Source organism: Lissotriton helveticus, chromosome 6 (genome assembly GCF_964261635.1).
Source record: "Lissotriton helveticus chromosome 6, aLisHel1.1, whole genome shotgun sequence".
Lineage (NCBI taxonomy): Eukaryota > Metazoa > Chordata > Amphibia > Caudata > Salamandridae > Lissotriton > Lissotriton helveticus.
In genome coordinates, this window is record NC_136067.1 from 1,631,907,242 (window position 1) to 1,631,922,917 (window position 15,676).

The window sequence follows — 15,676 nt, forward strand, 5'->3', positions numbered from 1 at the left end:
CGTGTGGCAGGAACCATGTGGTGCTTGCCACACCGTACAGGGATGTTTAGGCAGGCCCTATAGCTCAGGGCCAAAGGGGGCCTGTTAGGGGCCCCGAAAGTCACTTTCTGCCTGCCTTTTCATTGCGGGCAGACTGCCACGAAAAGGCAAGTGAAAGCAACATCATAATCCCAACGGCAGAGCCAAGGCTAGCTCCAAAGTCATTAGGGCATTACTATTAAACACACCGCTCCGGCAGGCTCTGTGAGCCTATCCGAAGGGCAGGTTTCCCTCCAACTGCCAGTATTGTAATACAGCAGTCGGACGGAAACCTATGATGCCGGGAGGAAAGCCTCAGATGAGCTATTAGATAGGCTTTCCTCCCGACATCAGAATGGGGCCCATTGTTATTTTCACGCCCATGCGTGACTATTTATGGATTTAACACTGAAAACTTGCAATTTGAAACCACCCATTTTGGTATTAAATATACACCCGAATTACTCTAAATTCATTTTAACATTCCAATGTGCTTCAAAAGGTATCAGTACATTGCCTTCAAACCCCCTGAACTGTAGAATTTCATAACGGTCAGATTTTATTTATGAGATTTTTTGATATGCAAGATCATGAACTATTAGGCAGCCCTCGCCCTGCCTTTAACACATATTCCATGACCTCATTGCTTAAAACTTACCTTTAACTCATATTCCATGACACAGCTGGACATCATTGCGAAAAGCCCATACATGTGTGCCCTCTCCATTTTCTATTTTTGACATTTGCGCAATAGGAAACTGAGCAAACTGGGTCTGTTCCAGTCCAAATTAATATTAAGAAGTTACACCAAGGAAATATTTCCAAACACTGAATTTGCATTGTTGTTGCTGTGTCTCCATAATGAGCATAAACAATGGTTTTCTGCTGTGCTTAATTTTAACTAGTGGTTGCCAGCGGGCACCTTTTTTTTGGGGGACCAGCACTTATTTTCCACATCAGTATTTACTGGGAGAACGCATGGGAAAAGCACACAACGCAGAAAGATGGAGGAAAATGTAGATGGAAAAACCATCACCAAGGGAGAAAGCAGGAACCTGCAAGAGCGAGATAAAGGGGTAGGAGGTGGCTAGTAGTGGAAGAAGGAGGCATGAGGTGGATTTAAGACTGCTTCTCTTGGTATTCATCACACTAACATTTAATTGTAAAGGCTGCTGTCTTTTGAGCAGAGTTTCTGGCACCTGTACTCTATTTTACAAATTAAGCATTGGATTTCTCCACTTAAATCTTTACATTTGAGGGAAACTGTTTTTGCCCAATTTCCTGTTGCGATGCAGGAATACATTGAAAAATACACGGTTAATGTGTACACGGCCTATTCACAGATTAAGTTCTATGGTAAGTCTTATGCATGTCATTTTTCTTTAAATACAGGATCTCCAAATGTATATGCATTCAAGAGTGCCCCAGGATTGATAGATTACACGCCAATACGGGCAGACATAACATTCCAGAACTAATAAACACACAAAAAAAAGATATTTTCACTAGTTCACAAATAAGCTATTACAATTACTAAGTTGTGGTATAATTGTCAGTGTTTATCATTATGGCTGATCTGGGTTAATGCACAGCAATATACACGCTAGAGAGCATCTTACCTACATGTTATTGCTTGACTACCCTTTTAAGCTTACTTTCGAAGAATGACCTTGCACACTAAAACATAAAAGTTATAATTCTTGTGATTCTGGGACTTTTTGAGCCCCAATATCTACATTGTGTTTTACCTGTCAAGTTTGTTTACTGCTGTAGAGATACTAGGTGAGGTATCAAAACACCCATCTTGGTCTACTCTTGAACAATAACTATTACAGGTAACTACAGGTAAATGATTATTCGAATTCTGTGAAATTTATAACGTCAATTATTGTATAGATGCTTTACAATGTACTATGGCTTCTGTTGTAATATTTGCAGTTTGTGAACTACAAATTTTGATTATTCTTTATTAATAATGTTTATTACTCTTAATCACACACAAATTGATTGGTCCTTATCGCCACTGAGGCGACTTCACAATACTCAGAGTTATGGCTCAGCATAGATTCCTAAGCGTGAGGTAAACTTCACTGTGCCACTAAGATTGTTTCTCCCATGTGAGGCATGGATCTAATCATTCCTGGAAGTACCATCTTTTCTTTGGCATGCTGAATTTTTTACTGGAGTATTCCCAACTGCCAGGTATTTCTTTTCTACAATGGCGGACAGGGTGCTTTTCCTGACTCCGCAAACACTCCGGAAATTTTCAATTTCCTGTTAGATATGCATTTTATTTATTCACCTAGACTAAGACAACCCCTTTCGTTCAGTTGGACCTCACTTCCAAATTTTTCCTCTTTTTGATATTTTTAAAACGAATGCAATTTTGTTGCTGGCTTTTTACTTCATCGATAATTCACCCAGGTAAGACTTAGCTACACTACTTTCATATCTTTCAGTGTTGATAGCTAATGTGTCAATGACCGATGTCGACAGAATGTAACAGGTGCATGGGTCTTCATGAGTAGGAAATATTCTTTGACTCCCTTTCTTATTGCTTAAATCAAATACTGGATTCCCTATTTTTGGCTTCTATATATTTAATATACAGATTCTCATCAGTGGGATTACTGGCAAATGTGAGTAGTTTAATTGACAAATACTCCACCTCGCACTCCTCTTTGGGTCCCTCAAGTCTTATTAGATCATTTGCAATTCTGTTTCTACAGATGTAGGGTATATAGTCTGGCAGATGATTGCTTCGTAGAAATATTTGGATTTCAACAGACTAAATCACTAAATATCCAAATGAGCCCAGAAAGACAATTGCTGTTGGTCATTTCCCTCAATTTCGATCCAGTCTAAACACTTTCTTGGCAGGCAGGACCAATCACGGTTTACTGGGCTGTCAGTACTGTAAATATATAATGTTTATCTATAATACACACACATGTATATTATATATAGGCAAATTAATGTCTTTTGTATAATTTTTACGACTATGTAGTGATGCTTAGACATCTTATTTATCACCACAGATTACAGATTTAGTCTAGTTTCTGATGTTATAAATTTAGCGTGGAGCGGTTCAACTTATACTTACATCAACATGATGTAATATTTCTTTGGATGAATTCTTGGGAACCATCTTCTAACAACCCCAGGTTCACAGTTAAAATAAGGGTGAGCACTGGTGGTTTTCCTTACCCAAGAATAACATCTGTGCAGCAGGTAATAGCGTTCACTTCAGCCACACAACGCAACCACCATGGACCGCCCACCACTGCGTTCACTTCACCGTAAACAAACCCAAAGCACCAAGATCAGCCCCCCGCCCACCACGAAGGAACTGGAGCAATATCACTGATGAGCAACTGAACTCCATCCTTACCAGACACAGCGACACCTGGGCATCTGACACAAACATCGCAGCCAGAGGACTAAACACTTGGTTCTCCAACGGCACAAACTAGCTCACCCCACTACGCAACCCCGGCAAACAACACCCCAGAAAAGCCGCCTGGTTCACCAATGACCTCCAAAAAACCAGACGCACCTGCAGGCACTTGGAAAAGAACTGGAGGAACACCAAGACAACCGATACCTACTCCACCCACAAGGAGGCCATCACAGACTACCACAACCAAATCAGGGCAACCAAAAGGAACTTCATCCACAACTAAATCCTCACCAACTCCACAGAACTCTTCAGTGTCATCCAGAAATTCACCAACCCACGCAGCGAAGCCACAGACATCACCCTGTCCCAAGACCTCTGCGACAAGCTTGGAACCTACTTCCACCTCAAGATCAGATCACTCTACGACAACTTCGTCGACCACCCGCAAGACACCACAGCCACCCACCATCTCCAACTGGACACCAATCACAACAGAGGACTCTGCCACGACCATGAAAGGCATCCACTCTGGGGGCCTCCACCGACCTCTGCCCCCTCACATCTTTCACAGTACCACAACTGCTATTGCACCCAAACTACAACACACCATCAACACCACCTTCAAAACCGGCACCTTCCCAGATGACTGAAAACGCGCAGAAGTCAGGCCTCTGCTCAAGAAGCCCACAGCATATAAATGTCGCAATTTGTAAAGCGCACAGCTACCTCCACCGGAGGTGTCCCGGCGCTGTCCGGATACCGCTTAGGAACCCTTCCTGGCTTTCCTGGGAAATGTCCACTCCTGGGCACACCCCAGGTGCAGCCAGGCATCCCAGAGCTTTTGGGGCTGTTGTGGAGACTAAGCAAGCGATTGCCCAGAGTTGCAGCGTGGGACCCATGATCAGAACAGGCACTGAGGCAAGAATATCCAGTCAGGGGAATTAATGAGCCGGAGACCCGCCGAGGCGGGAATCGAACCCTGGCCCCTGGCCAGAGCTCTGCCACAAGGTCTGCCTGCACGAACCATTGAGCCACACTTCTCCACAAGACCTCAAGAACTATCGGCCCATCTCGCTCCTCCCCTTCGCAGCAAAAGTCGCAGAGAAAACAGTTAACAGGGAACTGACACGATTCATAGAAGATCATGCCGTCCTCGACCCGTCCCAATCTGGATTCCAAAGCAACCATAGCACCGAGACTGCCCTACTCGCCATCACAGACTACATCCATACCCTCCTGGATCAAGGCAACTCTGCAGCCCTCATCCTCCTCGACCGATCTGCAGCCTTCGACACCATCTCTCACTGCACACTATTCACTGGACTACACAACGCCGGCATACAAGAAACTGCCCTAGACTGGATCCGCTCGTCCCTCACCGGAAGAAACCAAAGGATCAGACTACCGCCCTTCCTCTCCACCCCCACGGAAGTCACCTGTGGAGTCCCACAGGGGTCATCTCTGAGCCTGACCCTTTTCAACATCTACATGGCCCCCCTTGCAGCCATCGTCCGACAACACTGCCTCAAACATCGTATTCTACGCCAATGACACCCAGCTCATCTTCCCTCTCTCACCAAGGACCCCACCACTGCAAAATTCAACTTCCAGAGAGGAATGCAAGAAGCTGCCTAAAACTCAACGCCAAGAAACAGAAGTCCTCGTCCTTGGAACCACCCCTTCAGCATGGGACAACACCTGGTGGCCCACTGCCCTCGGAAGCCCCCCTAGCCCCACAGATGCTACCAAAAACCTCGGCATTGTACTCGATTCATCACTCGTCATGAACCGACAGGTCAACGCCGTCACCTCCAGCTGCTTCAACACCCTCCACATTCTCCGCAAGACTGTAAAATGGATCCCCCCTGAGTCGAGGAAGACAGTCACCCACGCACTCATCACCAGCAGACTAGACTATGGCAACGCACTACACGCCGGCATCAAGTCCCTACTCTGCAAACTTCAAACTATACAGTACAGCGCCTTAATTCCATGATTGATTGTAAAAAAAAAAGTGCAATAATGCGTGCTAATTGTTTTTGCATCTACCTTGCCTGTGCTATCACCCAAAATTCACGGTTTGTGCAAGCGGTTGTCAACAGCTGTTAAGCCGTGGTACTCCAAGGGCAAAACGGAAGAAGCACATTTTTTTTTTAGCTTCTTATGGGTGCAAGCTAAAACCGACACCAATACCCTTTATGGCTGTTTTAGGTGCAAGTACACGACGACGGGGTGACAATATTCCATGTGGCACTAGAGTGGATCTGATATGAGAGACAATGTTCAACAGGAGAACCATTTAAATTGCGTCTTTTCCATTATTTCAGCACAATATGAAAAGAATATAACCTGAAAATGACAACATGAAAGGTCAAACGATGAAGGTGTAGGTGTCCCAGTGAAGCACAATGTGAATACTCAAACCACAGCATTTATTCCATATATCCGGTTGTTCTTCGGAATACACTCAAACTATATTAAAATATTTTAGCCCTGTCACATTGACCTAAAGGACTGTCTTTTTGACCTACCATTTAAGTTGGATTCTAAATTACATAGAACAAAATAAATATAACAATACTACAAGAAAGAGGGGCACACGGACGTTGCAAGTGGCCATATACATAGCCACACCTGTAAGATCCTACCTAAAACTATGAACACAATATTGCTGCAAACTTGGGCGAAACAGAGAAGGGACAGCGATTCTGATTTTCACTAATCAGTGGCATAGGAAAGGGGGTGCGGTAAGTGCGGGCCGCCCTGGGTGTCATCACTGAGGAGGGTGACAAAATGGCAAAATATTATTATTTAAAACAAGTTTAATAACTTCATCTGACAATTAACTAACCTCAACAAGACTGCCACTAATCCTTTTTCATAAGTGTAGCCAAGTTTGAATTGTTTGTGGGAAAATCTAGATTTCCACCTTTATTATTTATAAGTATAGTGTAGCTGTTTCACAGCACCATTAGGCTGTTCTGCACATCAGTGTTACACTTCATTTTGTACTGCTGCTGAATTTGTGTGGAGCATTTGTTCTATATTGGATTTCAAGCCCCAGTTGTTCTCAAACTGGATGGGAGTTGGGGTATTTTGCACTTCAAATATTTTCTCGTTTAAAGTTTTGTTGTCAATCCTGTTTCCTCGCGAAGGAATAGAATAACTATGTTGATAGTGTGAGGCAGACAACTATTCAGGGACAAGGGCTAAGTTCCCCAGTGGGGTCCTGGTCATTCTATTTTATGGAATCAATACACTCACATCGTTACACTGGGAAACCATGAAATGGTAAGTGGTAAACTTGTTGAAAAATTATGTACCTGCATACTTATTGGGAGGGGGTTGTGCAGAACCTAATCTTTCGTATACATGACAGGGGTGGACAAGAATGCTTGATCAATACAATTATTTAAAACGGACTTATTTTGGTTAGAAATGTAATGTTCTTAAACAGTCTTCCACAAATAGTGAATTGCACCTGATTCTCTAAAATAACGAGCGAGTGATGTGCTCCAAACGCCTTTAATAAACTTGGAGAGAAAGTATAAACAAATCAGTAACAGGGAACATAGGAAAGTCATATGAGATTAGTGAAAATATAAACCAGGTTAAATACACAAAAATAGAAACTGGCGCTGGATGGAGCAACAAGTTACATTGAATTCCTACAATTGTAATTCCTTTTGTAATAAAACGTTATTAGTGATTACAAATAGGAGAAGGGACTTTTTTCAGTCTCTACTGGACAATTAGTTGGATTTTTTGTGCAACTCTCATCAAGCACTTTAGATGGTTGATTATCTATTTGCGGGGACAGTATTTTCTTGGGATAATAGGAAAATACAGCTCAGCTAGCAAAAATACCCCCATCAGAAATATAAGGTTGGCAGGGAGAACACACTTTACTGCACTATTCAATTCTATCAGGATTTTTTTACCTAGTAGGATACTATTTCATAAGATTTGAATCTAGACCCCCCAGGCTTAATATCCCAAATGGTCGTATTTTAGCAGGAGTCTGCATCCAAGTGATTACGAGTCTGCTTAAGTGAATTAATGATACTACTCTTGTGACCAAAAGGCTTCATAGCGCTTTACAATTCTTAACCTAGTCCAAAGCAACTGCCAGGCTCAAGTTTCAAATAATAAAACATAAAATAGCCATGAAGGAGGAGAGGGATTGACTTGTGTATATCACTCAGACATTTCAAGAGGTGAGCGGTTTCCTACGGTCTGCACTGCTCTGCAAGACATCGTAGGATAATTGCCACCTCGTAGAGCAGGGCAGCCTTTGAAGTGAAGTTGGAAATGTAATAAAGGGTTTATAAGTCTGAAAGCTATACCGCAGATTGTTGTTGTGCAAAAGACTCGGAGAAAGCGAATTTGAGCACTTTTAAAATTATTTTTAAGTCCAAAAATATTTTATTCATTTTTTAGAGAAATACAAGACAATACAAAAGTGTTACTGTTATAATTAATCATAAGACAGATTAAATTAAGGTCAATCCATTGTAAAGCAATATTTAATTGATCACATATCTTGGAATATAATCATCTACTGGTTCCTAGAACAAGTGGAAAGAAGATGTGTTACCCGTTAATCCAGTTGTAGATAAAGTGAAATTTGTCTAGTAAACGTTATCCAAGACAACCAGGTATGAACTCATAGTAATGAAGCATTTTTTCCAATTACATTTGCTAGCAGAGGATAACAAAAAAAATCAAACAACTTATTATGAGAATGAAGTAATGTATAAGTAAAGCATGAGACTTGCATACAATTGATCTACAGGGTAAAGTCTCACATATGGGGATTATTTTGGTAATAATATCCCATATTTCATACCAAAAATTTAAAATAATTGGCCTTCAAATAGTACATGTTCTTAAGAACCACCAGTTTGATTACAATGCAAACAAATTGGACAATCCAAAAGTTTTTCCTTGAATAATTTACACGGTGTCTATAAACAGTTAAAGATAAACAAATCCAACCAGATATTAGATACCAATGTTTTCCTTCCCCTTTCTGAAGAATTTGTCAAACAAATTGATAATAAAAGATAAATTAGCAATTCCTATATTATTCAACTTTTTATACCTTTTACAAACACAAAGACTAGACATTAAAAAATTTCAAATAATTCTGATTGACATTTTTGCAACGGATATTGATGGGGAAACTGACCAGAATTGATTACAAAAACATTCATATTTATAGTAATCTGAGGGAATGTAATAAAATTTTCCGTTGTAATTCTAAAAAGTATAAAAATACATCACATGGACAAATATAAATACATTATCCCAGCTTCAATCTAAGATTTCAACATTTGATATGTTCCAATTTTATGATAGGATTGGGCCTTGAAGACATTGGTTTGAGGTGAAAATAAGAACATGAAATAAGAATCAAAATCTAGTAGTATTATTTTATGATTGGTGACATTATTATTGCATTAGACAGTAACACCTGTAATGGTAAAGGGCCAAGCTTTGTTCAATTGCAATCTATTTAGGAGAGAATTACGGATTGATCTGTTGAAGCCATAAGGATACTTGCTTTGGTATAAATCCCTAATGGTATTTATAAAAATAAGGCAAGTCAAAACCACCATTAATTGGACCAATTTTGAGTTCAGCATAATTATTCTTGAGGGCTTGTTATTCCAGAAAAATGTAGATAATCTATTTATGTTCTTGTAGAAAGTGGGAAGTAGTTGTACAGGATAGAATACATAATATTAGAGGAAGATTGACCTATTTAATGAACTCAAGTATCCCACACCAGGTCATACATAGTGTCACCAGTTAATAATTTTGTCAGTAAGTTTGCAAATTAATTGATCACAAAACAATGTTTTTTGATGGAATTTGGGAAAAAATGCCAAGATATTCCATTTCCTCTTTTTGCCATAGAATGTCTATATTATTTAACGTCAGGAGTACAATGAACATTTAATGGAAAATCCTCCTAGTAACATTTAATGAATACCCAGAAACTACAGCATACTCATGTATAATATTTGTGACAGTAGAAATGGAGATACCTGGATTACTAATAAATACAAACATCAGCAGCGTAAACCCATGCTTTTATATTGCTATTTTTTATAACCAAGTCTTTATCATCTGATTTTCTAAAAAGAGAACATTTTCTACAGCTAATAAAAATAGATAAGGTGCCAATGAGTAGCCTTGTCTAGTTCCTCTAAACTATTGAAAGGACATGAAAGAATGACCATTAATAATACACTTTGCACAGGGGTGAGTGCAAAGATCAGAAACTATTTTAATAAAGGTTTTACCAAATTAAATTCTTGGAATGAAAATTGCCAGTGAACTTTATCAGCGTCTAGCGGTAGAAGGCCAGAAGGCCAGAAGGGAGCAGCAAAGAGGGAACAGCTTCTATTACATAAAATAGAGCATCTACCCATTATGATCACTGTTTGGTCTATATGAGTAATAGTATTCAAAATGTTTGTTTGATAATCTAGTGGCTAAGGGTCTGATTAGAAGTTTGGGGGTCTTACCACCATATCACGGCAGCAGTCCCAAGTGCATTGCAGAGTCAACAGTCTCTTGCCTGCCATATTACGATGTTCCAGCTGGCCCAACGGCAGTGTTTCTGACGGCAGGGAATATTTTCATGTGTGTCAATGAAGGTATTTCTGGTGTCCGGACCATATGTGCCCAGTTCAGTCAATGGGTGACAAGTGCGAAACTGACTTACTTGGGTTTCAGTGCTGACAGGGTTGTTTTCTTCGGGTTCAAGTTGCTGATGCATAGGGGGGCCCAGGAGGAAGGGATTCACGTGGGAAGACTGAAGAGAAAAAAAGGAAATGGGCAAGTTTGCACCCCTTTGCCTTTGCTTCTGCTGACTCAAAGTAGGTGGTCTCACTGGCACGGTCAGCTCGACGAAAAGGCAACTCATAATCCGGACGGCGGTAACCTTGTCTGTACCGCCCTCTGACAGCTGCTGTCACCTGCTGCGATATCAGTGGTCTGCGAATGAATGGCGCTGTCAGAGGTACTCCGCCGGTCTTCCCTACAGCAACCAACCGGCATAGTAATTCAGCGTGCAGGGAATTAGACACCTCTGCCACGGCGGGTCCATCAATGCCAAACACGTAATCAGGCCCTAAGATTTTCACATTCATTTTACAATATTGATTTATGGTGATCTAAAATGATAATTAAAAATGAAAGTGATCTTTATCAGATTTAGGAAGTACAATTCATAATGTTTCTGTAAATGACCCTGATACGGTACCAGTATTACTAAATTCAGTAAACACTACATATAACTATGTAGTGTTTACAAGAGAAGAAAATAGTTTGAAAAATTCAGCAGGTGTACCATCAAGTCCAGGAGATTTTCTTGGTTTCAGGGTATTAGCAGCAGTAATTTTATCCACGGTTATAGGCGAGTAAAGTTTAGGCTTATTAAATTGTGATATAGGAGGAAGGTAACAAGAGTTCAGAAAATCTATTGTATTAATATCAGTTGATTATGATTTAATATATGAGGAATACATTTCAAGAAATGTTGATACCAGAATAGGTTAAATTTGGGTTCCATCTTTTTTCATAGGTAGATAATTAGCTAATAATGTCCCAGGATAGATTTATATTGAAATAAACATTTGCTTTCTCATTTGATATTTTTAAACCAGCTCTTTTGGAAAGTAAGGAATTTTATTCATAAAGGTTTTGAAACTTGAGTTTAAAGATGTTGGAAGAAATAAAAAAATGTTCAAACTTGCCAATTTTTTCTTCAAAATTAGACATTTTGTAGTGAGAGGGTAATCACGGGCCATCTTGGAAAGTGTGGTTTCTCCAATATGCTTTAAAAGCATCGAGATGTATAGCATTAGATGTAACATCAATATTGAAAGAAATATAATTTTCAGTAGCAAAAGGCACTTTACGTTTGTTATCATTCAGATCACTGTCAATATTCATATGCCATCTTGCTTTAGGAACAGAAACATCTAATTTTAGATACATAGAAAGGATAGCATGGTCTGAAATATCAATATTCCCAACTTGAGAACTAGAAATTGAATGACATTTCTTGATGCTAATAGATAATCAATTTGAGAATAAGTTATGAGGGTTAGAAAAATATAAAACATTTTAGGTGTTGGAAAACAGTCTCCAAATGGCAACAAGTTTAGAAATCTTCAAATAGGTTTTAAAGGATGTATGTGATTTAGGGGGTTTACATTTGGTAGAGTGTAGTCTATCAAGATGCGGATCACATATTAAATTAAAATCAGCACCAATAGTAAGGGGAACATTTCCTAGATTTACAATTTAGGTAGTGATAGGTTTCCAAAAGTTGGATCATCCACAGTGGGACCATAAATATTAATCAAATGTAACACAAAAGAATCAATTTTGCCCTTTGCATAGACATCTCTACCATCTGTATCACCATGCTTGTCTAGTATTTGAACCTGGAGTTTTTAGCAAATAAAATGCAACCCCATTTTTATTACCAATGAAAGAAGAGGTTATAAACAGGCCCAACTCAGTTGTTATTTATAAAGGATAGGAACTTGTGTATAGGAGTCTCCCGAACTAAACAAATATCAGCTTTATGTCTAGCTAAATACTTTAAAATGTTCTTGTGCTAAACTGGGAGTCCTAAACTCTTACCATTTTGAGATATCATTTTCAGGTAATATGATTTCTGCATGAAGTAATTGAAAAACAAGAAAAAACAATAACCAGTCTAACAGAGTAGGTCAATAACACGTCTGCGCAATAATAAATAGCAAAGTAGCCCTTACAATTAGGGCATAGAAGAAACTCTATAGATCAAAAAATAAACAAAGTACAACATAAAGAACAAGCTTGAGGCGCGCACACACACGTGCACCTTAGATTAGCCAATATACGAGCCAACAATTTGAATTTGGAAAAAGAAGGCCTACATGTCGGTAATTTCAAAACTACAGAGCAATTGACAGATTATTCTCCAGCTTCATGCATGTCCATATAGGGAGGCTGGCTATCACGGTAGACTCTAGCATCATCAGGGTGATGAAATGCTTTTGATATACCACCTTTTCAAATTCGCAAAGTTGAAGGACCAAAAAGACCATACTTGAAGCCATCATTTTTCAATCTTGATCGTAGCACTGTGAATTCTTTACAAATATCCACTGTTTCCTTTGCAAAGTATTAATGTATGAAAACTTTATTTCCATTTACCATCAAAGAAAACATTTCCCTTGCAGGTTTTCTTGTCCTATCTAGATGGCGGTGACACAGAACTTTAATTCACACTTGCCTGGGCTTCTGTTGATTTCCTTTGCGATGTGAAGGGATATGGTGAGCTTTGCCAATTCCAATTATTCCAATACATTTTTAACTTGAGTAGACTACGCAGCATGGTCTTTGAATTTCATCTACAGACCACACCTTCTATGTCTTCTAGTAAATACAAAATTCTTACATTTGTATAGTCTTTCAATTTTTGAGATATAGTAATAGTTAATTCATAGTAATGCGCTTTGCTGTAACTGAAAGTTAATTGTCGAACAGCTTTAGTGTCTCTAATTTGATTTCTTCATCAGAAACTTTCTATGATATAACAGCCAAATCTTTATAAATAATAGTAACCGCCACAATAATATTATTAGTGTTAGAAATGAGTGCCTGAAGTTCTCCTAAAATTGTATTAAGCGATGGCTCTGTGAAATCAACAATTTTCGATTTTATGTGTGGTAGTGATTTTGTTTATAGTTATTAGCATGGCAAGACTTATTTTTCCCACCCATATTTCTAATAAGGGAAAATGACTGCACAAAGTATATGGAGTATATTGGATTTGTTTTTGCAGTTTACAATAAATATTTGCTTAATATATTGTAGAGTATATAGAGTATACTGCAAAAAAATAAAGGAATGCAACAAAACCACTGATGACGCGCTGACGACAATAAATAAAAAGAGTGAAACCAGTTTGTTAACATCTGTGCAGCAGCTAAAACCTACACAGGGAAGTATCTAAGCCAATCACACTCCTATTTCCTGAAGGGATCTGACTTCCCTGACTGGAGCTTCGCACATAGAACCGCAGGAGCAGCTAGTAAAAGACTAGGAGAAATGTACCAGCACCAGAGCCACCACAATGCAAGAAAAGACCACAGGCAGCCCCCAAAAGCAAAGGTAGGTGAATCGCTAAGAAAATAATATTGACCTTCTTCCCATCTGCTACTAGGTACTCTATAAGAACAAAAAAATACACTGAAGTATTTTAAGTGACAGTGGCTAATAGAGGAAAATTTCTCAGAATGATTTATGATCACATACCAAAGGCATGCTAGATCCTTTTTTGAGAAACTTATGCTTGGCCCACTGCCACTTAAGAACGTGCTTGAAAGCAGTTGAAGCCTAGCTTTTCATACTGTATTACCTTTTAGTGCAGGATCATTGTTATTTACATTTTCTGGGTCCAGGGCTAGCAAAGCAAGCACAAAACAATGGACTGATTTTGCTCCAGAGAAATTACTAGTGCCTTAGATTGATTAAAGAACTCAACTTTATTTATGGACTGGAATGAGACCGGCCTGAGACAGCTGGCCAAACCATCATGCGCAGTGAAGGGAGTGCACTACCACTCCCCTCAGTGCGGTCACCCCCAAGCCCCACCCCCTCAAGACACGGTAGGAAAGGAAAAATAAAATAAGTCTAATTTATTTTCCTTTTCTGCCATTTTGGGGTTTGGGGGGGATCGCTACTCCGCCATAGCAGAGAGCTGCCACTGCACCCTTATACAACATTTCAAAACTTGATCAGCTAGTATTCAACCAGCTCTTACACTACATTTCCACTCGCATGCTGATTGCCCTTGATACTGTCTTGTGAGCATTCTGCCAACAGCATTCAACTGAAGCCACCCTTACACAGGCTTTCAGTTTCATAGTCATTGCTGATAAGAACAAGTTATCCTTTACCATTCTCCCTAGAAAATGACACGTTTGACCATCGCTCTCTTCTTTGGAAACTAGGTTAACCCACTCTTCAGAACATCAGCCTAGTTTTCCTTCTATCTTCCATCTCTCTCCTCCTTTTCTCTGGGCTCCTCAACTTCCACTTCCATGCCTCTACCCATGGGAGTGCCCCAAGCATAGCTTATGGTCATCTCCTCTTTCCCATTCTGTGCGATCTCCCTTGAAGGATATAAGTCCTCCTTTAATCCCAACATACAAATCTTCTCCTTTCACTTCAATGCACAACTACAGCCATCCGTCCTGGACTTCCTCACAGCCACCCACTAATGGATGGCCACCTGTTTACTCATACTCAGCACTGCAAAACCTCACTCCCATTATCCCTCAGCAGCTTCAGCACCCTCACCTATACCTCTCCATCCAGGAGCTGTAGAGTTTACTAGACAAATTAAGAAGACTCCTCTGTAGACACCGCTGCTGCCTGATTCAAACAACCACAACATCCTTTATCACCTTCCTGTCTACCCTACAGCAAAATTATCTTCTTTGCAATTCACAAAATGGTTACATAGTACAGCCTCCTAATTGTTTTGCCACAGCATTCCATCCGGTGGAGAACAAGGTGATGCATTTCATCATATGCACATTTTCACTTGCGACCATCAGCCCTACTTTATAAAGCAATAGAGCTAACCTGGATGGCCATCTCCTTGAAACAGACCATTATTCAAGCCCTCATCCATGTCCTCTCACCTGACTACCTTCCCATTGACATAAGCCAATACACACTAGTCCACTCACTATGCTCAACAAGCCAGTAACACCTTACTACCCATCATCCTATATACGTTGACCCCACTTTGTGAATTCTCACAACTAATCCCAATACGTGCATTTCCACTGGACCTTAAAGTATTTACATCCTTCCAGATATTAAAGGGTACTCTGAAGACTCATTTCTTTGAAATCCTCACTGAACTGTCCATCCTCTTTGATGGTTAACGCTATAGACGAAAGAGATAATCATTCTATGAATATACTGCTTTTTTACTATGCTACTCAAAAGGTTGTTGTAATCGCTGCCATGTTCTCATATACCACCTTGCATCAATAGTAATGTCATTGATACTTCAATAAATACAAATATCATTAATCTCGTTTAGTTACGAATTTAGGAATACTTTACCATTAGTTATTAAAGATAGACACCTACCTCTGTACATGTTGTAATTTTATTTCATTATGTTGACTGGAAGGGTCCAATATATGCTCTTTAATCTGAAAAGCA

At 39.6% G+C, this 15,676-nt stretch overlaps 1 protein-coding gene across 1 annotated transcript in view; it reads right to left on the minus strand.

The window, feature by feature from the left end:
* LOC144761843 (uncharacterized) overlaps positions 1 to 15,676 on the minus strand; it is a 114,185-nt gene that overhangs the window by 56,909 nt on the left and 41,600 nt on the right. Inside the window, exon 6 of the mRNA XM_078647069.1 lies at positions 15,602 to 15,666. Coding sequence (XP_078503195.1) covers positions 15,602 to 15,666 — 65 coding nt within the window. The remainder of the gene's footprint in view (positions 1 to 15,601; positions 15,667 to 15,676) is intronic.